The sequence below is a fragment of the Dipodomys merriami genome, unplaced genomic scaffold, assembly GCF_024711535.1.
Source record: "Dipodomys merriami isolate MVZ:Mamm:240054 unplaced genomic scaffold, mDipMer1.0.p SCAF_92, whole genome shotgun sequence".
NCBI classification, from domain to species: Eukaryota; Metazoa; Chordata; class Mammalia; order Rodentia; family Heteromyidae; genus Dipodomys; species Dipodomys merriami.
The window spans coordinates 449,293-472,818 of record NW_027206535.1 but is presented as its reverse complement, the minus strand read 5'-3'; the positions used below and the strand labels follow the sequence as shown (position 1 = coordinate 472,818).

Below are 23,526 nucleotides of genomic sequence, written 5' to 3'. Positions count from 1 at the left end.
AAACGTGGGGGTAGAGCCATCATGACCTAATCACCCCTCAACAGCTCTACTCTTAATAGTACCAAAATGGGGTAGTAAGGTTTCAATATTATGTAGGGAAAAGAAGAGCCACATTTAGGCATATCACTCTGTCCATTGAACACTAACTTCTCATTGCCCTTCCTCTCTCTGACCAGCTCCTGGTAGCCTCTGATCTACTTTCTATCTTTATGGATTTACCTATTCTACATTTTGCTGGGGAGGAGGGGTGGGCATGAATTCAAGGCTTCATGCTCTTGCTGGGGGTTTTTTGCTTTGTTTTTCCCCCTCACTGCTAGAGCACTAACTTCTCATTGCCCTTCCTCTCTCTGACCAGCTCCTGGTAGCCTTGATCTACTTTCTATGTTTATGGATTTACCTATTCTACATTTTGCTGGGGAGGAGGGATGGGCATGAATTCAAGGCTTCATGCTCTTGCTGGGGGTTTTTTGCTTTGTTTTCCCCCCTCACTGCTAGAGCTCTACAGGAGGCCATGCCTCCATCCCACATTTTTTTGCTGGTGAATTTAATTAGAGGTAAGAATCTCATGCATACTTTCTGCCCAACCTGGCCTCAAACCTCAATCCTCAGATTCCTGAGAAGCTACGATTATAACTGTGTGCCACTGGCTAGATATTTTGCTTATTTATTATTATTATTTTTTAGTATGCTAGTACTGAAGCTTGAATTCAGGGCCTGGGTGCTGTTCCTTAGGGGGTTTTTTTTGCTTTTTTTTTTTTTTTTTTTTGGTCAGTCATGGGGCTTGAACTCTGGGCTTGGGCGCTGTACCTGCGCTCAGCTCAAAGCGAGCGCTCTACCACTTGAGCCACAGCGCCACTTCCAGTTTTCGAAGATATTGAAGATAAGAGTCTCACGGACTTTCCTCCCCGGGCTGGCTTTGAACAAGCTATCCTCAGATCTCAGCCTCCTGAGTAGCTAGGATTACAGGCGTGAGCCACAGGCACCCAGCTTCCTTAATTTTTTTTTTTTTTTTACTCAGGGCTGATGTTCTACTATATGAGCTACAGGCCCAACTTTTTCTGAGTTAATTGGAGCTAAGAGTCTCATGGCCTTTCCTACCAGGGCGGCTTAGAATGACAACCTTCAGATCTCTGAGTAGCTAAGATTATAGGCATGAGCCACAGCTGCTGGGCTAGATACAAATGCAATTCTACAGTATTTGTGCTATTCTTGGTTTATTTCAGCATGATGTTTTCAAAGCTCATGTCATTTTGTAGCATGTTTCCAAATTTTGTTGTTTTTTAAAAAGTAATGGTAAAAGCACACACATAAATTTACCATCTTTACCACCTTTATCTTATTCCATTTTGCCTGTACCAGGGTTTGAACTCAAGGCTTCAAGCTTGTCAGCTTGTTCATCTGCCTAGCGAGTTCCACTTCAGCCATACTCCAGCCAGGCTTTTTGTTGGTTATTTTGGAGATGAAGTTTCACAAACTTTTCTGCCCAAACTGGTCTCAATCCTAGATCCTCTGCAATTCAGCCACCAGCACTCAGCTCATCTTAACCATTTTTAATATATAGTTCAGTAAAGTACATTAATGTGCTAGGCAGCCAAACTCTTTTCTCATTGCAAAACAAACTATACCTATTTACCAATAACTCCCATTCTCCCTTTTTTGGCCGGTCCTGGAGCTTGAACTCAGTGCCTAGGCTCTGTCCCTGAGCCTCTGTGTGTTCAAGGCTAGCACTCTACCACTTGAGCCACAGCACCGCTTCTGGCTTGCTTTTTCTGTTCATGTGATACTGAGGAATTAAACCCAGGGCCCCATGCATATGAGGCAAGTACTCTACTACTGAGCCACATTCCCAGCCCCCATTCTCCTTTTCCTCTAACAATAACCACTCTATATTCTGTCTCTGGATTTAACTATTTAAGTTAAGTCATGTAAGTGGAATCTTACAATACTTGTTTAACATGTATCAGAATTTACTTTCTTTTAAGATCCAGTAAAATTCTATCATATATATGTATCACATTTTAGTCATTAAATACACATTTGGACTGCTTTCTTTCTTTCATCTATTGTGGTTAGCTACTGTGAATAATGGGTATACAAATATCCCTCTCTCCATCTCTAGTAATGAGGATTCAACCTAAGACTTCCTAGGTAAGTAAGGGCTCTAGAACATGAGTTACACACACCCCATCCCTGCCCTCTATTTTTCTCATGGTTCTTTTTAATTTATTTAATGAATTAGTAACCCTAGTTCAAATTAAAAGCAGATCCCCCAAATGGTTACATTATATAAGCAAGTAAGGTTACTAAACTTGTGACCAGGGATATAAAGGAAATCCTCATGTTTTCAGTGAGCCACAAACATATAAAACCTACCACTCCTTGCCAGTTTAATCCCTATTAGGTATGGTTCTTGTGCTACCCACCCTGTAGCTGACATTAACTTCTCCATATTCTGATTTGATTCAATTGCCAACATCCCTTAAACATCTTCCTCCTTCCCCCACTACTCTCAGGGCTGAGGACTGAACACAGTACCTTGGGTAAGCTAGGCAAGCAGTCTTATCAGCAAGCCACTTATCCAGCCCAGAAATTTAATCTTGTTATAATCAAATGTATATATATTTGTTTTTCATTTCTTTTTGTTGTTGTTGTTGTTGGTCGGTCATGAGACTTGAACTCTGCCACTTCTACCACCTGAGCCACATTCTACCACATTCTACCATTTGAGCCACAGCACCACTTCCAGCTTTTTCTGCTTATGTGGTGCTGAGGAATCAAACCCAGGGCCTCATGCATGCAAGGCAAGTGCTCTACCATTGAGCCACCTTCCCAGCCCTCTTCAGTAAATTTTTAGTTCTTAAACTGGGTGGCCAGTAGCTTATGCTTATAGTTCTAGCTACTCAAGATCTGTGGATCATGGTTTGAAGCCAACCTAGCAGGAAAGTCTATGCAACTCTTATCTCCAATAAATCCAAAAAGCCAGAAGTAGAGGGGTAATTCAAGTGGCAGAGCCCCAGTTCTGTATGAAAAAGCTAAGAGAGCACCTAGGCCCTAAGTTATATCTCTAACACACACACATACACATACACACATCAAACAAACTTTCCATTCCCTAAAGGTATTCTTCTTAGCTAGGTTTGGTGGTACATGTCTGTAGTTCCAGAATTAGGGGAGCTGAGGCCAGGAGGCTTGCTAGTTGGAGGTTAAGATAGGACCTATAAGGACACCCTATCTCAAAAATTAAAAAAATAAGGGCTAGGATGTGGCTTAGTGGTAGATTGCTTTCCTAGCATTCATTAAGCTTTGGGTTTGATTCCTCAGTACCACATACATAGAAAAAGCTGGAAGTGGTGCTGTGGCTCAAGTAGTACACTGCTAGCCTCAAGCAAAAAGAAGCTCAGGGACAGTGCCTAGGCCCTGAGTTCAGACCCAAGACTGGCAAAATAATAATAATTATTATTTTGTGCTGGGTGTCAGTGGCTCACGCCTGTAATCCTAGCTACTCAGGAGGCTGAGATCTGAGGATCGTGGTTCAAAGCCAGCCCAGGCAAGAAAGTCTGTGAGACTCATCTTCAATAAACCACTAAAAAACTGCAAGTGGTGCTGTGGCTCAAGTGGTAGAGTGCTGGCCTTGAACTGAAGAGCTGAAGGATAGCCCCCAGGCTCAGAGTTCAAGCCCCACCAAAAAAATAAAAATTAAAAAAAATTGTAATCTGTAACTTATTGAAGTCATGGCTAGTGGCAGAGTATTTCTATTTTTATTTATTCATTTATTTTTTTGTCAGTTGTAGGGCTTAAACTCTGGGCCTGGACGCTGTGCCTCAGCTCTTCAGCTCAAGGCTAGTGGTCTACCATGTAAGCCACAGTGCCACTTCCAGTTTTCTGGTGGTTTATTGGAGATAAGAGTCTCACGGACTTTCCTGCCTGGGCTGGCTTTGAATCCTCAGATCTCAGCTTCCTGAGTAGTTGGGATTACAGGCGTGAGCCACAGGCACCCAGTTCTGATTATTTTTCTTTTTAATCTTTTTTTTTTTTTTTTGGCCAATCCTGAGGCTTGAACTCAAGGCCTGGGCACTGTCACTGAGCTTCTTTTGCTCAAGGCTAGCACTCTACAACTTGAGCCACAGTGCAACTTCTGGCTTTTTCTATTTGTGTGGTGCTGAGGAATCGAACCCAGGGCCTCATGCATGCAAGGCAAACACTCTATCACTGAGCCACCTTCCCAGCCCCCTGATTATTTTTTTCTTCTTCATTTTTGTTGGCCTGGGCATTGTCCCTGAGCCTCTTTGTGCTCAAGGCTACTGTTCTACCACTTGAGCCACAGTGCCACTTCTGGTTTTCTAGTGGTTTATTGGAGATAAGAGTCTCATGGACTTTCCTGCCTGGGCTGGCTTTGAACCGCAATCCTCAGATCTCAGACTTCTGAGTAGCTAGGATGACAGGCGTGAGCCACTGGCACTCATCGCTGATTATTTTGAGGTAGTGTCTTACTTTCTTGCCTGGGGTGGCCTAGACCATGATTCTTCCATTTATGCTTCTGACCACAGCTGGGATGATAAATGATAAAGAAAAAGTGAACTGGGTGCTTGTGGCTCATATCTTTAATCCTAGCTACTCAGGAGACTGAGATTAGAGGATGATAGATTGAAGCCAGCCCAAGTAGGAAAATCCATGTGACTCTTATTCCCAATTAACCACTAAAAAACCAGAAGCGGAGCTTTGGCTCAAGTGGTAGATTGTAGCCTTGAGCAAAAACTCTCAAGGAAGCCAGTACTGGTGGCTCATGCCTGTAATCCTAGCTACTTAGGAGGCTGAGATCTGAGGATCGCAGTTCAAAGCCTGCCCAGGCAGGAAAGTCTGGAAATGAGACTCTTATTTCCAATTAACCACCAAAAAAACAGAAGTAGTGCTGTGGCTCAAGTGGTAGAGTGCTTATCTTAAGCTAAAGAGCTCAGGGACAGTGCCCAGGCCCAGAGTTCAAGCTCCACATAATGACCAAAAAAAAAAAAAAAAAATCTCAAGGATAGAACCCAGGCCATGAGTTCAAGCCACAGGACACCATCCCCCAACACACACACACACGCACGCACGCACGCACGCACGCACGCACGCACGCACGCACGCACGCACGCACGCACGCACACTAAAAAAAAAAGTGGAGCCAGGCACCAGTGGCTCACACCTGTAATCCTAGCTACTCAGGAGGCTGAGATCTGATTATCACGGTTCAAAGCCAGCCTGGGCAGGAAAGTCGGTGCGACTCTTATCTCCAATAAACCACTAGAAAACTGGAAGTGGTGCTGTGGCTCAAGGGTAGAGTGCTCACCTTGAGCTGAAGAGCGCAAGGACAGTGCCCATGCCCAGAGTTCAAGCCCTATGACCAACAAAAAAACAAAAACAAAATAAAAATAAATAAAAAAGTGGAAACTGGAGGGCATAGCTCAAAGTAAAGCTTTAGCCTCGTATATACCTGGCCTTGGGTTCAATAACCAGCAGCAAAGAAAAAACAAAACAGAAACAAAAAAAAAAACCCTCAGGGCTGGGAAGGTGGCTCAGTGGTAGAGCGCTTGCCTTGCATGCCCAAGGCCCTGGGTTCGATTCCTCAGCACCACATAAGCAAAAAGAAAAAAGCCGGAAATGGTGCTGTGGCTCAAGTGGTAGAGTGCTAGCCTTGAGCTGAAGAGCTGAGGGACAGCGCCCAGGCCCAGAGTTCAGGCCCCATGACCGGACCCAAAAAAAACAAACAAACAAAAAAAAAAACAGAACAAAGGTAACTGTGAATAAGCATGAAAGTTATCCTGAACAACTTAGGCAAAATTTCCTTTTTATTTTCAACTATGTGCAATTACTGTTCTTGCTAACTTAGGCAAAATTTCCTTTTATTTTCAACTATGTGCAATTACTGTTCTGCTAACAGGTGAGTGGGCAAACTAAAACTCTAAATCTTAGATCCCAAAGAGCAATAATTTACTTACTTCACTAGAGCAGCTGCTTCAGGAAGTACATCAGCAAACGATTCACGGAATATGATTGCATTTTTCCTTTTACAATTCTGTATGACATCATTGGCAAGGTAAAAGAGATTCAAACGATGGGGGTATGCAGCTAGAGGTGACAAAAAACAAAGGGAACAAAATGGGTCATTTTGAAATTAGTTCAACTTATTACAAATAAATTGTTTTCAAGCTGTTAACTCCTTTTATTATATGGATATAAAAAGGATAAATGTAATTACATGGATGGAAGAATGACTAAAAAAATGGATCAGTTTACAAAAACTATTAGAAATTGATTTCTGTTTAAAGTTTCTGTTTCGTTAAGTAGATCACTTAGATACTAAGAAAAACAATCAAACAAACAAAAACCATTAATTCCAGAGAAGCTAAAATAAAACACAACTGTTCTCTCAATTATTTGGGAAGTCAAAGAAAACTGAGTTGAATAAACTCCAATGGAGGCAGAAACAGACCAAGATTGGTAGAAAGATTCTAATCAGACCTTTTCATTAGCTAATCTAGATATTACTCAGACCTATTTACTGATTCTGTGGCTACTTTCATTTGCTAGGTTGAGTGTTCTGCAAATAATTTGATCTGTATACATACCTAGGCTAAACTTTCCAAAGGCCCACAACTATACCTTTATTATCTAGAATCTGAGTTCCCAAGTTTCATTATTGTGCTGGAGAACTCTTAATATCCAATGGATGATCCATCATGTTTTGCTAAGTCAGTCAAGTTCCCTGATCTCAAATTTGGTAAGAATCACTCCTTAACCCCTTCACTAGACCGCATACGCACTCAGATTTTCATTATATTTGTTCATCAATTTCGTTAAGATCTCACTGTGGTGGCAGTACTGGGGTTTGAACTCAGGGTCTTCTGCCTGCTAGGCAAGTGCTCTACTACTTGGGTCATGCTCTTAGCTCATTTTACTTTAGCTATTTAAGATAGGATCTTGTATTTATGTGTTATTTGGCAGGATCTGTGATCCTCCTTCTTAGGTTGCCTTCAGATGGGGTGACAAGTGCCTATCACCAGTCCAGGTTTTCATTGGTCCAAGGAGGGGGGTCTTACAAACTCTTTACCTGGGCCAGCCTCAAAATACCAATCCTGCCAATTTCTGCCTACCAAGTAGCCAGAGTTATAGTCATGAGCCATAATGCCTAGCACAATCTCAGATCTTTATTTTCTCTCATCAGTCTCTTCTAGTATTCAATTATTTGTCTATCAATTCCATAGTATTTGACACATTATTTAAATCACTCTTTTCAAAACTCTCATTCTCTTTTCTTTCTTCCCCTAATTTAGCCTTTGATCAGGTGTACTCATTCACATTCTAAATTTGGACTGATCTAAACGCCTTTATTATATCTTTGTTTCTGCTGTTGGAGTCTGCTAGAGACGGCATAAACTTGGTTTCCCTCTTGAACTGGAACCTAATTGTTACAGTCCCATATGTTCTTTTTTTTTTTTTTGGTCCGGTCGTGGGGCATGAACTCTGGGTCTGGGCGCTGTCCCTCAGCTCTTCAGCTCAAGGCTAGCACTTTACCACTTGAGCCACAGCGCCACTTCCGGCTTTTTTCTTTTTGCTTATGTGGTGCTGAGGAATTGAACCCAGGGCCTCAGGCATGCAAGGCAAGCACTCTACCACTGAGCCACTTTCCCGGCCCTTTCCATATGTTCTTAATTAACATCTTCTCAATTATCATAAAGGTATTTCAAATACATTCCATTCTTTTGTGTGTGTGTGTGTGTGTGTGTGTGTGTGCGCATTCTTTTGTGTGTGTGTGTGTGTGTGTGTGTGTGTGTGTGTTGTTGTTGTTGTTGTTGTTGTTGTTGTTGTTGTAGGGCTGGAACTCAGGGCCTGGGCGCTGTCCCTCAACTCTTCAGCTCAAGGCTAGCACTCTACCACTTGAGCCACAGTGCCACTTCTGGCTTTTTCTGCTTATGTGGTACTGAGGAATTGAACCCAGGGGCTCATGCATGCAAGGCAAGCACTCTACCACTGAGCCACCTTCCCAGCCCAACATATTCCACTCTTTTTTTTTATAGTTTTTGTTGTTGGTGGTGGTGGTGGTTGTGGGGCCTGAACTCTGGGCCTGGGCACTGTCCCTCATCTCTTCAATTCAAGGCTAGCCCTCTACCAATTGAGCCACAGAACCATTTCCAACTTCTTCTGCTTATGTGGTGCTGAGGAATGGAACCCAGGGCCTCATGCATGTGAGGCAAGCACTCTACCACTGAGCCACCTTCCCAGCCCTATATTCTATTCTTAAGCCTTCTATCCACATTCTCTCTTACTGTCAGAAGATAAGTGAATAGCTATGTTTGCAGAAAAAGCAGAAATACTTAGATGGAAATTATCTTCTCTAAAAACAAAAACAAGCAAAAAAAACAAAAACAAAAAAAAAAAACCAAACAACCAAGTAAAGTAGAGCTGGGTGCCAGTGGCTCACCCCTGTAATCCTGGCTACTCAGGAGGCTGAGAGATATAAGGATCATGGTTTGGGGCAGCCAAGGCAGGAAAGTCTGAGAAACTCTTCTCTACAATTAATCAACAAAAAAAGCCAGAAGTAGAGTACTCAAATGGTAGAGTGCTAGATTTGAGCAAAAGGGCTCAGGGACAGTGCTCAGGCCTTGAATTCAAGCTCAAGATGGGTACCAATACCCCCAACTCCACCTCCACACAGAAGTGTTGTAGTCTTCAATTATGTGCAGGAGTTCCAGGACCCCCAGTGGGGGCCTGAAACCACTGATAGTAAAAACTCCTATATAAAGGGGCTCTTTGAGCTTACAGTTGGGTTACACCCAGATCAAATCATTATTCTAAGGTGAAAATGAATTCAATATACCAATGTTATTGGATGAATATCATGGCTTCCCAAGAGTAGTGTTTACTCTCATGAGTACATGACCCTTTGAGAACTGTGGCTCATGGCTGCCATCTATTATAAGAACACCACACAGAAAATAGTGCTGGCCCAAAAAGAGATGGAAATTCAAAATTCAGCCAGGTATGGGCCTATAATCAGAGCATTCCAAAGGCTTAAGAAAGAAGATCACCAGGCCTGGCACCAGTGGCTCACGGCTGTAATCCTAGCTAATCAGGAGACTGAGATCTGAGGATCACGGTTCAAAGCCAGCCCAGGCAGGAAAGTCCAAGAGACTTTTATCTCCAATAAAGTACTCAGAAAACCAGAAGTGGCACTGTGGCTCAAATGGTAAAGTACTAGCCTTGAGCTGAAAATCTGAGGGACAGTGCCCAGGCCCAGAGGCCAAGCCCCATGAGGAAAGAAAAGAAAGAAAGAGAGAGAGAGAGAGAGAGAGAGAGAGAGAGAGAGAGAGAGAGAGAGAGAGAGAGAGAGAGAGAGAGAGAGAGAGAGAGAGAGAGAGAGAGAGAGAGAGAGAGAGAGAGAGAGAGAGAGAGAGAGAGAGAGAGAGAGAGAGGGGCTGGGAAGGTGGCTCAGTGGTAGAGCGCTTGCTTTGCATGCATGAGGTCCTGGGTTCGATTCCTCAGCACCACATAAGCAAAAAGAAAAAAGCCGGAGTGGCGCTGTGGCTCAAGTGGTAGAGCGCTAGCCTTGAGCTGAAGAACTGAGGGACAGCGCCCAGGCCCAGAGTTCAGGCCCCACAACCAGACCCCCCCCAAAAAAAAAGAAAGAGAGAGAGAGAGAGAGAGAGAGAGAGAGAGAGAGAGAGAGAGAGAGAGAGAGAGAGAGAGAGAGAGAGAGGGAGGGAGGGAAGGAAAGAAAGAAGAAAAGAAGGAAAAGAAAGATAGATCACAAGCTTGAGGCCAGCTTGATCTACATAATGAGTTCCAGGCCTACTATATAAAAAGTTTTAGTGCTTGTCATAAAAAGCTTCTCTCCAGGAGAGTTTTAGAAAAGGTGGTAAATAATTTCAGTAGTAGAAATAATAAAAAGTAGTTACATCATAAGGAACCAACTAGACAAATCTAGAAAAAGAGATATATTACAGGATAACTGGCCCAGTTACATCAACAAGTAAATGGCATAAAATCTACAGGACCAATTTAAAAACAAACCAAAAAACAAAACCAAAAACAAAAACAGCTGGGAACCTGTGGCTCATGCCTGTAATCCTAGCTACTCAGAGATATGAGGATCTCTGTTCAAAGCCAGCCCACGCAGGAAAGTCCATGAGACACTTATCTCCAATAAGCCACTAGAAAACTAGAAGTGGCCATGTGGCTCAAGTGATAGAGCACTTGCCTTGAGCTAAAGAGCACAAGGACAGTGCCCAGGCCCAGAGTTCAAGCCCCAGGACCCACAAAAAAAAAAGGAAAAGAAAACTCACTCCATGAGACAAATAATACTCCTAAGTGGGACCACCTCAATAACCTAATAACTATTCTAGGAGGTCCTACCTTTTAAAAGGACCTGTCATTTCATTTCTTTTCTTTTTCTTTCTTTTTTTTTTTTTGTCGGGTCATGGGGCTTGAACTCAGGGCCTGGGCACTGTCCCTCAGCTCTTCAGCTCAAGGCTAGCCCTCTACCACTTGAGCCACTGTGCCACTTCTGGCATTTTTCTGCTTATGTAGTGCTGAGGAATCGAAACCAAGGCTTCATGTATACAAGGCAAGCACTCTTCCACTGATCCACCTTCCCAGCCTCTACCATTTCTTAATATCACTAAGTTGAAACTTTCAGCATGTGAAACTGAGAGATCAAACACTGATAAACACAGATAGAACTGATGGCTCAAGCCTGTAATCCTAGCTACTCAGGGAGCAGAGATCTGAGGATCAAGGTTCTCAGACCTATTACCTCCAATTAACTACCAAAAAGCTAGAAGTGGAGCAAAAAAGTTAAGAGAGGTCGGGGTGCCGGTAGCTCACACCTGTAATCCTGGCTACTCAGGAGGCAAAATCTGAGGATCATAGTTTGAGCCAGGCCAGGGAGCAGTGCTGTGGCTCAAAGTGGTAGAGTGTCAGCCTTGAGCAAAAGAGCTCAGGGACCATACTCAGGCCCTGAGTTCAAGCTCTACAACCAACAACACAACAAAAAGAACATGCCCAGACCCTGAGTTCAAGCACCAGTATCAACAATCAATCAGTACCATTATTTAGACATTATATTAGATAACAGTTCATTTCCTGATGTTGAGAGTTTGATTGAAGTTACAAATTTGCTGCTAGTATGTATATACCCTTTACCAATTAATATATTAATGCCCCAACTCTCCAAGTGACTTTATTTGGAGACAGGACTTAGAAAGTTGATCATTAAAAGATGTCAGAGGTCATAATGTAGGGCCTTAGACAGAAGCACTAATGCCTCCCCAACACTTGCAAAGTGAAGACATAGCCACACCATCTGTTTATAAACCAGGGAATAAGCCCTGAATTTTCATCAGAAACTGAAACCCAACAGAGCTGAGTGCCTGTGAAGCATACCTAGTAAGGATGATCTGAAGAAAAATCTGAGCAGAAAAAGCCTAAAGACCACCTAAGACCTTTATCTCTAACCAGGAAAAGGGCTGGATTTGAAGTAAGGCTCTCTGGAAAATAACCAATACAAAAAGAGCTGATAAGCCAGAACCACTGGTGCACACCTGTGATGCCAGCTATTCTGGAGGCTGAGATCTCAGGATCACCATTTGAAGCCAGCCTGGGCAGGAAAGTCCATGAGACTATTATCTCCAATTAACAGCCATAAAAGCCTAAGTGAAGCTGTGGCTCAAGTGATAGAGCTTTGTGCAAAAAGCCAGTCAGGCTGAGTTAAAAAAAAAAAGGGGGGGGGGGATAAAGGAGGAGGTAACAATGCTCACTATGAAATGTACTCCTTACCCTACTCATGTAACTGTAAGCCCTCTGTACAACATTTTTCCAACAAAAAAAAAAATTAATTATAGGGGCTGGGAAGGTGGCTCAGTGGTAGAACACTTGCCTTGCATGCATGAGGCCCTGGATTCAATTCCTCAGCACCACATAAGCAGAAAAAAAAGCCGGAAGTGGCGCTGTGGCTCAAGTGGTAGAGTGCTAGCCTTGAGCTGAAGAGCTGAGGGACAGCGCCCAGGCCCCGAGTTCAGGCCCCACAACCAGACCCAAAAAAAATAATAATAATAATATTTTTTAAAAGCTGTTGAAAGCCCATGGCTCATGCCTGTAATCCTAGGTACTCAAGAGGCTGAGATTTGAAGATTGAGGTTCAAAGCCAACCTGGGCAGGAAAGTCCTTGAGACTCTTATATCTCCAATTAACCAACAGAAAACTGGAAGTGGCATTGTGGTTCAAGTGGTAGAGTGCTAGCTGAAGAGCTGAAGGACAGGGCCCAGGCCCTAAGTTCAAGCCCCATGACCAACAAAAGAAAAAAGCTGAGGGCTGAGAATGTGGCTTAGTGGTAGAATGCTTGCCTAGCATGTATGAAGCCATGGGTTCGATTTCTCCGTACCACATAACAGAAAAAGCCAGAAGAGGCACTGTGACTCAAATGGTATAGTGCTAGCCTTGAGCAAAAGAAACTCAGGGACAGTGCCCAGGCCCTGAGTTCAAGCCCCAGGACTTGCAAAAAAAAAAAAAAGTTGATAGCGTAGTTCAAGTGGTACAGGGCCTTCAGACCTCAACACAATCAAAAAATTTTTTTTAGGGGCTGGGAAGGTCGCTCAATGGTAGAGCGTTTGCCTTGAATACATGAGGCCCTGGGTTCAATTCCTCAGCACCACATACGCAAAAAGAAAAAAGCCGGAAGTGGCGCTATGGCTCAAGTGGTAGAGTGCTAGCCTTGAGCTGAAGAGCTGAGGGACAGCGCCCAGGCCCAGAGTTCAGGCCCTACAATCAGACCCCCCCCCAAAAAAAATTTAATTATATATATCCTCATATTATTACATTCTTATATCCTCATATTATTACATTCTATGCTCTTCATCAGTAGTTTAATGGACACTGTATAGAGAACTAGAATGTGGCTCTATAGTAGAGTCCTACTAGGAAGTACAAGACCCTCGGTTGGATCCTCAAAACCAAAAGACAGGAAACAAAACAAAAACCATTCAATTCATACACAGCTAGATACCACACTTTTCACTTGCAGCTGAAAATATCTATTATTGTTAAACATCTTCCCACCACACCATGAACTCCATGAGCACAGTAACTTCACAGTTAACATTAAACAAGTATTTTGCAGGTCTATAATTACTAATTCTATTGGATAAATTAATACTAACCAAAGACACTCTTCTAACGTAACCCACCCAAATGTCCAAATCTGCTTTTTCCTTTCAATTACTACCAAATGGCCCGACATTGGTGGCTCATGCCTATAATCCTAGATACTTAGGAGGCTGAGATCTGAGGATCGAAGTTCAAAGCCAGCCCAGACAATAAAGTCCATGAGACTCTTACCTCCAATAAACCACTAGAAAGCTGGAAGTGGCACTGTGGCTCAAGTGGTAGAGCACTACCCATGCCCTGACTTCAAACACCAGGACCATCCAAAAAAATAAAAATAAATAAAAGACAAAGACCTTGCTCTGCATGTTCTGCCATCTCATCTACCATCATCTAATTTTCATCTCATTCTATTCTAGCTACACTGCTCCTTGAACATACAAGACATGTTTATACCTTAGGATTTTAATTCTAACGATACTTTCCATATCTCTATATCTACCCAATTAACTCAGAGCTATATTCAATTTTCATTCTCTCAAAGTCTATCTTGACTGCTTCCTTGAGACTGCTTGAGACCAGAGTGCTTTTACTTTCAGAACCATTTTATATTTTGAATTTTCAGATGAGGTGATCAACTTATCCAACAATCTCTCTGCTATCTCCCCCCCTTCCGCGCCCCCCCCACTTTTGCTGGTGTTTAATTGGAAATAAGAGTCTCATAGACTTTCCTGCCCAGGCTGGCTTCAAACCACAATCCTCAGATCTCAGCCTCCTGAGTAGCTATGATTACAGGCATGAGCCACTGGCACCTGGCCTATTTTTACTTGTTTTTTCCATTCATTGTATCACCTTTTCATACAATACTTACTTTTTCATTTTTTAAATTGTCTATCATTTCTCTATCAAACATTAGCCTCATTAGATAAAAACTCTTAAGGATGATGGATCTTAAGTGGCACATAAAAGGCATTCAATAAGTCATATTAGTTTTGGCAGACAGCAGTCTTACTACTGTTCAGTGCTATATTTATGTTTTTGTTTCTATTACAATAAACCATGAATTATTCAACATTTCATGTTTTATTTTTTTGAAACTGGGGATTGATCTCAGGATCTTGTAATTGTTAGACAAATGTTCCACTACTTGAGCCATGTCCCCAGTCTGAAAATTTTTTCTGAATTTTTGTCATTTCAAAGACCTTTTTGCCAGGCAAAAAGCTGGAAGTTGAGCTGTGGCTCAAGTGGTAGAGCACTAGCTTTGAGCACCAAAGCTCGGGGACAGTGGCCAGGCCCTGGGTTCAAGCCCCAAGATCGGCACAAAGCAAAACAAAAGAAAAACCTGTCAACAGAGTCTACAAGCGCCTAAAGATACAAGACAGTTATATAGAGAGTGTAATTCCAAATGGGATTCTGGGAGAAAAAAAGTAATTAGGCAAAAACTACTAAGGAGAACTGGTACAGAGTATACAGGAACTCTTTAAACTATCTTTGTAACTTTTCTATGTCTAAATCTATACTAACATAAAAGGTCTATTTTATAATTATTCTTGTTGGGCAGAATTTAGTTGTATTTTCAGGGGAAAGATGCTGCAAAGTACTCAGTCTATTTCTTCACTAGAAGTTCTTCCATTCAGCACTATACTATCAAATTCCTTTCCCTATAGCAAGCTTTGACTTTACTTAGCTTCTGAGAAGCCACCTGGTTCTTTTATCTTCTCTTTTCCCTAAAACATCTTTCCTTGTTACCAACCTTCCAAACTCTGATGTTTCCAGAGTTCTTTCATTGGGCTCATTCTCTTCTCATTCATTCATTCATTCATTCATTCATTCATTCATTCATCCATTCATTCATTTTTGTCAGTTGTGGGGCCTGAACTCTGGGCCTGGGTGCTGTCCCTCAGCTCTTCAGCTCAAGGCTAGCGCTCTACCATTTGGCCACAGTGCCACTTTCAGCCTTTTCTGTTTATGTGGTGCTGAGGAATTGAACCCAGGGCCTCATGCATGCAAGGCAAGCGCTCTACCACTGAGCCACCTTCTGAGCCCTCTCTTCTCATTTAACACAACATTTTAAAGTGGACACCCAGCCAGATACTGGTTGGCTCATGCTTGTAACCCTAGCTACTCAGGAGTCTTGAGTTCTAAAGATTGAGATCCAAAGCCAGCCAGAGCTGACCAGTCTGTGTAACTCTCATCTCTAACTAGCAGAAAGCTAGAAGCAGAAATATGACCCAAGTGATAGAGCAGCAGCTTTGAGTAAAAAGGTTGAGAGCATGAGGCCTAGGGCAAAAAAAGAAAAAGAAAAAAAAAAGATAAAGATAAAAGATAATCAACCTTGGGGCTGGGAAGGTGGGTCAGTGGTAGAGCACTTGCCTTGCATGCCAGAGGGCCTGGGTTCGATTTCTCAGCACCACATAAGCAAAAAGAAAGAAGCCGAAAGTGGCGCTGTGGCTCAAGTGGTAGAGCGCTAGCCTTTAGCTGAAGAGCTGAGGGACAGTGCCCAGGCCCAGAGTTTAGACCCCATGAATGGACCCCCCCCCAAAAAAAAAAGAGTGCAGGGACAGCACCCAAGCCCAGAGTTCAAGCCCCACGACTGACCAAAAAGATAATCAACCAAGCAACTGTGAACATATGTACCTGCAGTTTGACCTTCAAAAATAAAATTTCAAACTTTTGCCATCTGTTATAACATTTCCCCCAGACACTTTATAGTTTCTCTATTTATATAGTGATAAGAAATTACTATGTAGCCCAGGTTGAGCTTGAACTTGCTATTGTTTCTAGCATTTGCAATACCAGTTTCAGATACTTCAGTTTTCAGTGTTGTTTTAAATAATAAAACATAGTATTCTTGATGGTATAATACAAAAGCAGCTCTATTTCTTTTTAAAGCAATTCAAGCTGGGTACTGGTGGCTCACACCTGTAATCCTAGCTACTCAGGAGGCTAAGATCTGAGGATTGCAGTTCAAAGCCAGCCCAGGCAGGAAAAGTTCCTGAGACTCTTATCTCCAGTAAACCACTAGAAAACTGGAAGTGGTGCTGTGGCTCAAGCGGTAGAGCGCTTGCCTTGAGCTGAAGAGCTGAGGGACAGCACCCAGGCCCAGAGTTCAAGCCACACAACGACCACACGACCAATTCGATTCACTATGTAGCTACAGCTGGTTTGGATTCTTAAAAGTGTGTGTACATTTCTTTCTTGATTATCTTAATGCATTCCCCCACCCTCAACTCTTTTTTTTCTTTTTTTTGTCAGGCCTGGGCCTGGGTGCTGTCCCTGAGTTTCAATGCTCAAGTCTAGTTGAACCATTTCTGACTTTTTCAATACAAATTCCTACTCTACATGTTTCTCAGATCAGGGAACACCTCCCATTCTTTCCTCTCTCCTTTCTTTCTTCCCTTTTTTGTTTCTTTTTTTTTTGGGGGGGGGGTGGACACTGTATTTAGTCTAAAATGATGAGTCTTTCATTCCATTCTGTGATAATGAGTGTCTACCACATGCCAGGTGCCACTTTATAACCTCTCCTTTCTTTTTTTTATTTTTTTGTCCGGTCGTGGGGCCTGAACTCTGGGCCTGGGCACTTTCCTCAGCTCAAGGCTAGTACTCTACTACTTGAGCCACAGCACCACTTCCAGCTTTTTTTTTTTTTTTCTGCTTATGTGGTGCTGAGGAATCGAACCCAGGGCCTCATGCATGCAAGGCAAGCGCTCTACCACTGAGCCAACTTCCCAGCCCAACTTCTCCTTTCTTATGTTTCTACTGTGGCTTGAACTCAGGGGTCTGGCACTTACTTCTATTTTGGACCACTGTGTTCTACCACTTGAGCCACGCCTCCAGCAAGGCTTTCTTCTGCTCAGGCTGGCTTCAAAGTACAATCTTGCAGGTCTCAGCCTCCTGAGCAGCTAGGATTACAGGTAAGCTACTGTCACCTCTTAGCTAAAAGACTGAGAGGGCTGGGAGACATAGCTTACAAAGCCTGGTGTTCAAAGATACACTGCCCTCCCACCCCATGCTTACAAAAAAGGGAAAAGAGGAGAAAGAAAAAGGGAAAAAGGAAAAAAAATGACAAGAATATGCACTCCAGGAACAAACATTTTAGAACCCCTGGGGGAAACAGAAGACTAAGCCTCCAATTAGGAACATCTTTCCTAAATTAGCCAAGAAAAGAATACAATCTTGAATTGAACAGAAAAGCATTTGAAGGGGTTGGAGGTGTGGCTCAAGTGGTAGAGAACCAGCAATGAGCAAAAGTGTCAGATACTGAGTTTGAGTCCCAGTCTTGGAGGAAAAAAAAAAAAAAAAGCACTTGAAAAAAAAATTTTTTTTGGTAGGTCATGAGGCTTGAACTCTGGGCCTGGGCGCTGTCCCTGACTCATCAGCTCAAGACTAGTGCTCTACCACTTGAGCCACAGTACCACTCCCAGCCTTTTCTGTTTATGTGGTACTAAGCAATTGAGCCCAGGGTCTCATGCATGTAAAGCAAACACTCTACCACAAAGCCACCTTCCCAGCCCTTGAGATGGTTAAAAACAGCAAAAAGATATTAAATCCAAATCCAACCCAACTAGCTACATTACACACAACTGTAAGGATGTCTGGTGCATAAGGACCAAAGCCAAAGAAGCAGCCAAGCCAGTGGCAGCTAATGATTTATACTGAAATAATATTTATGTGTAGTATTTGTTTTTATTTGATGCAATGCTTCTTGGTCAATGTCACCCCTTCCATCTTTCTCCCCGTTCTTTCCCCATCCCATCCTTACCCTCAAGTTACATAGCTCTATTTTTATAATGTACCCTGAATATAATGTACATTGAATATCATATATTTGTTTTCTTCCTTCCATTTGTGTGCTCCTTTTCTCACTGCCCATCCCCCTCCCCCCCAGCCCCAACATATTTCAGCATCCTATTATTCATTTTGTTAAATCACTTTACTTTTTTGATCTACCACTTGAGCTATGATGCACTCAGTTCCTGGCCTGGAATTCCTTTTGCAGTTCAAGTTGGCCTCAAACTTGAAATTCTCCTGCCTCAGCTTCCAAGTGCTAGAATTAGAGATATGTGTGCTACCATGCACAGTTTAGTTTTTTTGTAAGATCTCAGCATATTGCTAGATTGCATTCAAACTCCTGGGCTCAAATGATCTTTCCATTTCAACCTCCCAAGTAGCTGTTCATTTATTATCAAGTTTGTTTGTTTGTTTGTTTGTTTTCCAGTTCTCGGCTTGAACTCTGGGCCCAGGCACTGTCCCTGAGCTTGTTTTTGCACAAGGTTAGCACTCTACCACTTAAGCCACAGCATCACTTTTGGCTTTTTCTGTGTATGTGTTACAAAGGAATCAAACCCAGGGCTTCATGCATGCGAGGCAAGCACTCTAACACTAAGCCACATTCCCATCCCTTTGAATATTTTTAAACATTGAAAATGATCTTCCAATATGAAATACAAAAAATTTCTTTAAATTTTGCTGGTGGCTCAGGCCTGTAATCTTAGCTACTTGGGAACCAAAGGTCTGAGAATGGAGGTTGTAAGTCAACCTGGGCAGAAAAGTTATGAAGACTCTTATCTCCAATTAAATCAGCATAAAGCCAAAAGGAAAGATATGGCTCAAGTGGTAGAATACCAGCCATAAGGCAAAAAGCCAAGCAAGAACAGAGGCTCTGAGTTCAAGCCCCAGAACCAGCACAAAACTATCTCATCAGGTGGCTAATCTGAGAATCCACATTCAAAGGCAGCTTCAGCAGTAAAGTCTGTTAGCTTCTTATCTCCAATTAATCCAGAAATGAAGCTGTGGTTCAGAGGTAGAGTACTAGCCTTAAGCAAAAATACTCAGGGTGGGGGAGGGGGGGGAAGAGGATGGGAAGGGATGGGTAGGGGAAACAAAGGAAGAGGCTACAATGCTTGATAAAAATATACTCATTATCTTACCCATGTAATTGTAACCCCTCAGTACAGTATTTTCACAATAAAAAATAAAATACTCAGGGACAACCCCTAGGCCCTGAGTTCAAGCCCCAGTACCCAAATGCACATGTATGTGTGCACTCGTGTGCGCGAGCACACGCCTACACACACACACACACACACACATATACAAAAAAGACTGAAACAAGTTATTAGGAATTTAAATAAAACTGTTTTCTTTGGAGACATAAGTCTCACTATGTAACCTAGGATGTTCTCAAACTCACAATTTTCTCCTCCCCTCCCCCCAACAAGATAATTTGGTATTGATCCAATTTCTGTAAGGTATATTAAATTGGTAGGTCTGTTTCATTAGGTAGCCGATGAAGAGAACACCACCAGCTATTCAGGCAGGAAAAGAAGTTAATTTACCGAACTGCTGCCCCTGCCATGCATGGTGGAGAAGCATGGCTGAAAAAGGAAAGGCAGGGGGGAGGAAGAGGGGTGACCCACCTCTGGGCCAGAACTTCTCTAGGCCAGGGACAGGAAGAGGTGTGGGCAGGTGGGGGGGAAAGGTGTGGCCACACTAGATCTGGATGTGACCTCAGGGTCAGGGACCCTCCTAAGGTCAGATGGGAGGCATGTGACCAGAGGTGGCCCAGGGAGTGACCTAGTAGGAGGGGAAGGTGACTGCTTCCAGGGCAGCGAGTTACCTAGGTAACAGATACCGGTGGAAACTTAGGCAAAAGGGAGGAGGTGTCCCCGTGCAGAACTTACAATTTCAAATTTCAAAAATTTGTTTCCTTTTTTTTTTTAATACAGTAACACAGATATTGCTATCTCTTTTAAATCCCTTGAGATGCATTTTCATATTAGCACAATAACCCAACCATAAGAGGTTTGTTTGTTTGTTTGTTGTGTCAGTTGTGGGGCTTGAACTCTGGGCCTGGGCGCTGTCCCTCAGCTCTTCAGCTCAAGCCTAGTGCTCTACCACTTGTGCCACAGCACTACTTCCGACTTTTTCTGCTTATGTAGTACAAAGGAATCAAACCCAGGGCCTCATGCATATAAGGCAAGCACTCTACCACTGAGCCACCTTCCCAGCCTCACCATAAGAGATTTTTAAATTTCAGAATTTCTGAAACCATAAGATGTTGCTATATCAACAGGTACTGGAAATGTCAAAATAGTTTCCAAATTATGGTCTCTGTTTAATAAGGCTAAACGAAATTCATATTCACTGTTTTGAATTAACCTTTTTTTTGGGGGGGCCGTCCTGGGGCTTCAACTCAGGGGCCTGGGTCCTGTCTCTGAACTTTTTTGCTAAGATAAGAGCTCTGTCACTTCCACAGCTCCACTTCCAGCTTTTTTGTTGGTGGTTAACTGGAGATAAGAGTGTCACCGAGCTGTCATGGACTTTCTTGCCTGGGCTAGCTTCAAACTGTGATCCTCAGATCTCAGCTAGAATTACAAGTGTGAACCACTTGTGCTTTTTATGGAGGATATGCAGGACTAATCAGAAGAATTTAAAGTTTAAGCAAACAGACCTACATGAAATAGTATAAAATTTATATTGACGTTGCATTTAAAATGATATAACAGTAACCAAGTGTGGTTACCCATGCCTGAATCCCAGCCACACAGAAAGCATAGATAAGGTGCAGTCAGAGGCACAGAGTTAGGCCTCATCTCAGGTGAAATGCAAGAATTCCTATCCAGAAAAATAATTAAAACAAAAAAGGGCTGAGGCATGGCTCAAGTAGTAGAGCTTCTGCCTAGCAAACATTAAGCCCTGAGTTCAAATCCTAGTATACATAAAATTAAATTAAAATAAACAAAATAGGGGCTGGGAATGTGGCTTAGTGGTAGCACTAGTGCTTGGCTAGCATGCATGAATCTCTGGGTTCGATTCCCCAGTACCACATAATCAGAAAAGGCCAGAAGTGGCGCTGCGGCTCAAGTGGTAGAATGCTAGCCTTGAGCACAAAGAGGCTCAAGGACAGTGCCCAGGCCCTGAGTTCAAACCCCAGGACTGGCAAAAAATAAAAATAAATAAATAAAATAAAATAAACAAAATAAGATAGAATAGAATAGAATAGGGTATATAATAAAAGAATGAGCCAGGTCCCAGTGGCTCACGCCTGCAATCCTAGGAGGCTTGGAGGAGGAGGAGGAGGAGGAGAAAGAGGAGGAGGAAGAAGAGGAAGAAGAGGAAGAAAAGGAAGAAGAGGAAGAGGAGGAGGAGGAGGAGGCTGAGATCTGAGGATCATGGTTCAAAGCCAGTTAGGCAGGAAAGTCCATGAGACTCTTATCTCCAATAAGCTACCAGAAAACCAGAAGTGGCGCTGTGGCTCAAGTGGCAGAGTGCTCGCCTTGAGCTGAAGAGCTCAGGGACAGGGCCCAAGCCAAGTTCAAGCCCCAGTTCCAGCCCAGACCAAAAGAAAAAAAAAAAAAGAATGATATGGGAAGGGGGGGGGGGGGGAAGAGTTGATTCTTAGTAAGGATTATCAGAGAGGGGAACAGCATTTTAGGAGATGACAAGATGTTAAAGAGAGAGATATCAGGGAAAGTTTTCACATAACTAGATTCATATAGTTTGAAGGTTCATCTTCATTGAGATACTATCTTAACAAAATCTAAGCTTTATAACATGTAGTTTATAAAATGATTGTGATTATATTAACGGCAGTATTTTGAAAAAACACAACTTGTAGGCTTATGACTTCACAAATAAGAAACATCTAATGGTTATATTGCGTATGGTGGTTCACACCTACAATCATAGCACAGCACTCAAGCAGTTAAGGCAGGAAGATTATGAGTTCAAGCTCAGCCTGGTCTACATAGTCAAGATTGGTTAATAAAATTGCATGGAAGCTGGGAATATGGCTTAGTTGTAGAGTGCTTGCCTAGCATATACAAAGCCCTGGGCTCAATTCCTCAGCTCCACATAAACAGAAAAAGCTGAAAGTGGCCCTGTGGCTCAAGTGGTAGAGTGCTAGTCTTGAGCAAAAAGAAGCTCAGGGATGGTGCTCAGGCCCTGAGGTCAAGCCTCAGGGCTAGCCAAAAAAAAAAAATTGCACAGAAACCTCTGAACAATATGCACTGTTAAGTAACAACTGGATATGTGCAGGATAGAAACTTAATAATTCTATATTATCAAGCAAAGGTACCAGGGGCTGGTGGCTCACACTTGTAATCCTAGCTACTCAAGAGGCTGAGATCACGATTCAAAGCCAGCCCAGGTAGGAAAGTCTGTGAGACTCTTTTTTTTTTTTTTTGGTCGGTCGTGGGGCTTGAACTCTGGGCCTGGGCGCTGTCCCTCAGCTCTTCAGCTCAAAGCGAGTGCTCTACCACTTGAGCTACAGCGCCACTTCCGGTTTTCTGGTGGTTTATTGGAGATAGAAGTCTCACGGTCTCTCCTGCCCGGGCTGGCTTTGAACTGCGATCCTCAGATTTCAGCCTCCTGAGTAGCTAGGATTACAGGTGTGAGCCACCAGCACCCGGCAAGTCTGTGAGACTCTTATCTCCAATAAACCACCAGAAAACCAGAAGTGGCACTGAGGCTCAAGTGGTAGAATGCTTGCCTTGAGCTGAAGAGTCTGAAACAGCACCCAGGCCCTGAGTTCAAGCCCCATGACAAAAAAAAAAAAAAAAAAGCAAAGCCATCTAGGAGACCTTGCAAAAAAAAAGGAAGGAAGGAAGGAGCAGAAAAAAGCCAAGCAAGAGCATGAAGCCCTGAGTTCAAGCCAGAAGAAGCTCAGTGGTATAATTCCAGTCTAGCAAGTATGACATCCCGAGTTTACACCCCAGAATTAAACCTTCTCCAAAAAACAGAACATTGTTTGTTTTGTGCCAATACAGGGGCCTGGGCAATATCCCTTAGCTTTTTCACTCAAGGATGGTACTTTAACATTTGAGTCAGAACCCCAGATATCAATCTTCTGAACAGCTTGGATTACAGGCATAAACCCAGCACTCAGCAAAATGAGATATTTTTAAAACCTGTGTTTATCTTATCTAGAAAAGCTTTAATGTTTAAAACAAAAGATGGAATTGTTGCCTTTCTCACAAAAGGAATAGCTAAATTCTACTACGTTCTGTACAAGATGTGCATTTCCTAACTGCACTATCATTAAAATCTGTAGGGTGAAAACATTATTCCAAACAACCACTTTTTGTTTCCTTAAGAGATGTGAAAGTGCAGCTAGTTTGCGCACAGTATTAAGTTCTTGGGCTACTAGGGTCTTTGAGCTCCTATGAATTAAAAATTTCATATACCCTTAGTTCTGAGACATGATTTTTTTTTTTTTTTGGTCGGTTGCAGGGCTTGAACTCTGGGCTTGGGCACTAACCTCAGCTCTTCAGCTCAAGGCTAGCCCTTACCACTTGAGCCACAGCACCACTTCCTGTTTTCTCGTGGTTTATTAGAGATAAGCGTTTCATGGCCTTTCCTGCCTGGGCTGGCTTTGAACTGCAATCCTCA

The 23,526-nt window shown here is 42.8% G+C and overlaps 1 protein-coding gene across 4 annotated transcripts in view; it reads right to left on the bottom strand.

Moving 5' to 3' along the window:
* Window positions 1-23,526, bottom strand: part of LOC138821453 (regulation of nuclear pre-mRNA domain-containing protein 2) — a 71,000-nt gene that overhangs the window by 33,867 nt on the left and 13,607 nt on the right. For all 4 annotated transcript variants that reach the window (XM_070013681.1, XM_070013680.1, XM_070013679.1 and 1 more), the window contains exon 3: window positions 5,976-6,105. In XM_070013681.1, coding sequence (XP_069869782.1) covers window positions 5,976-6,105 — 130 coding nt within the window. The remainder of the gene's footprint in view (window positions 1-5,975; window positions 6,106-23,526) is intronic.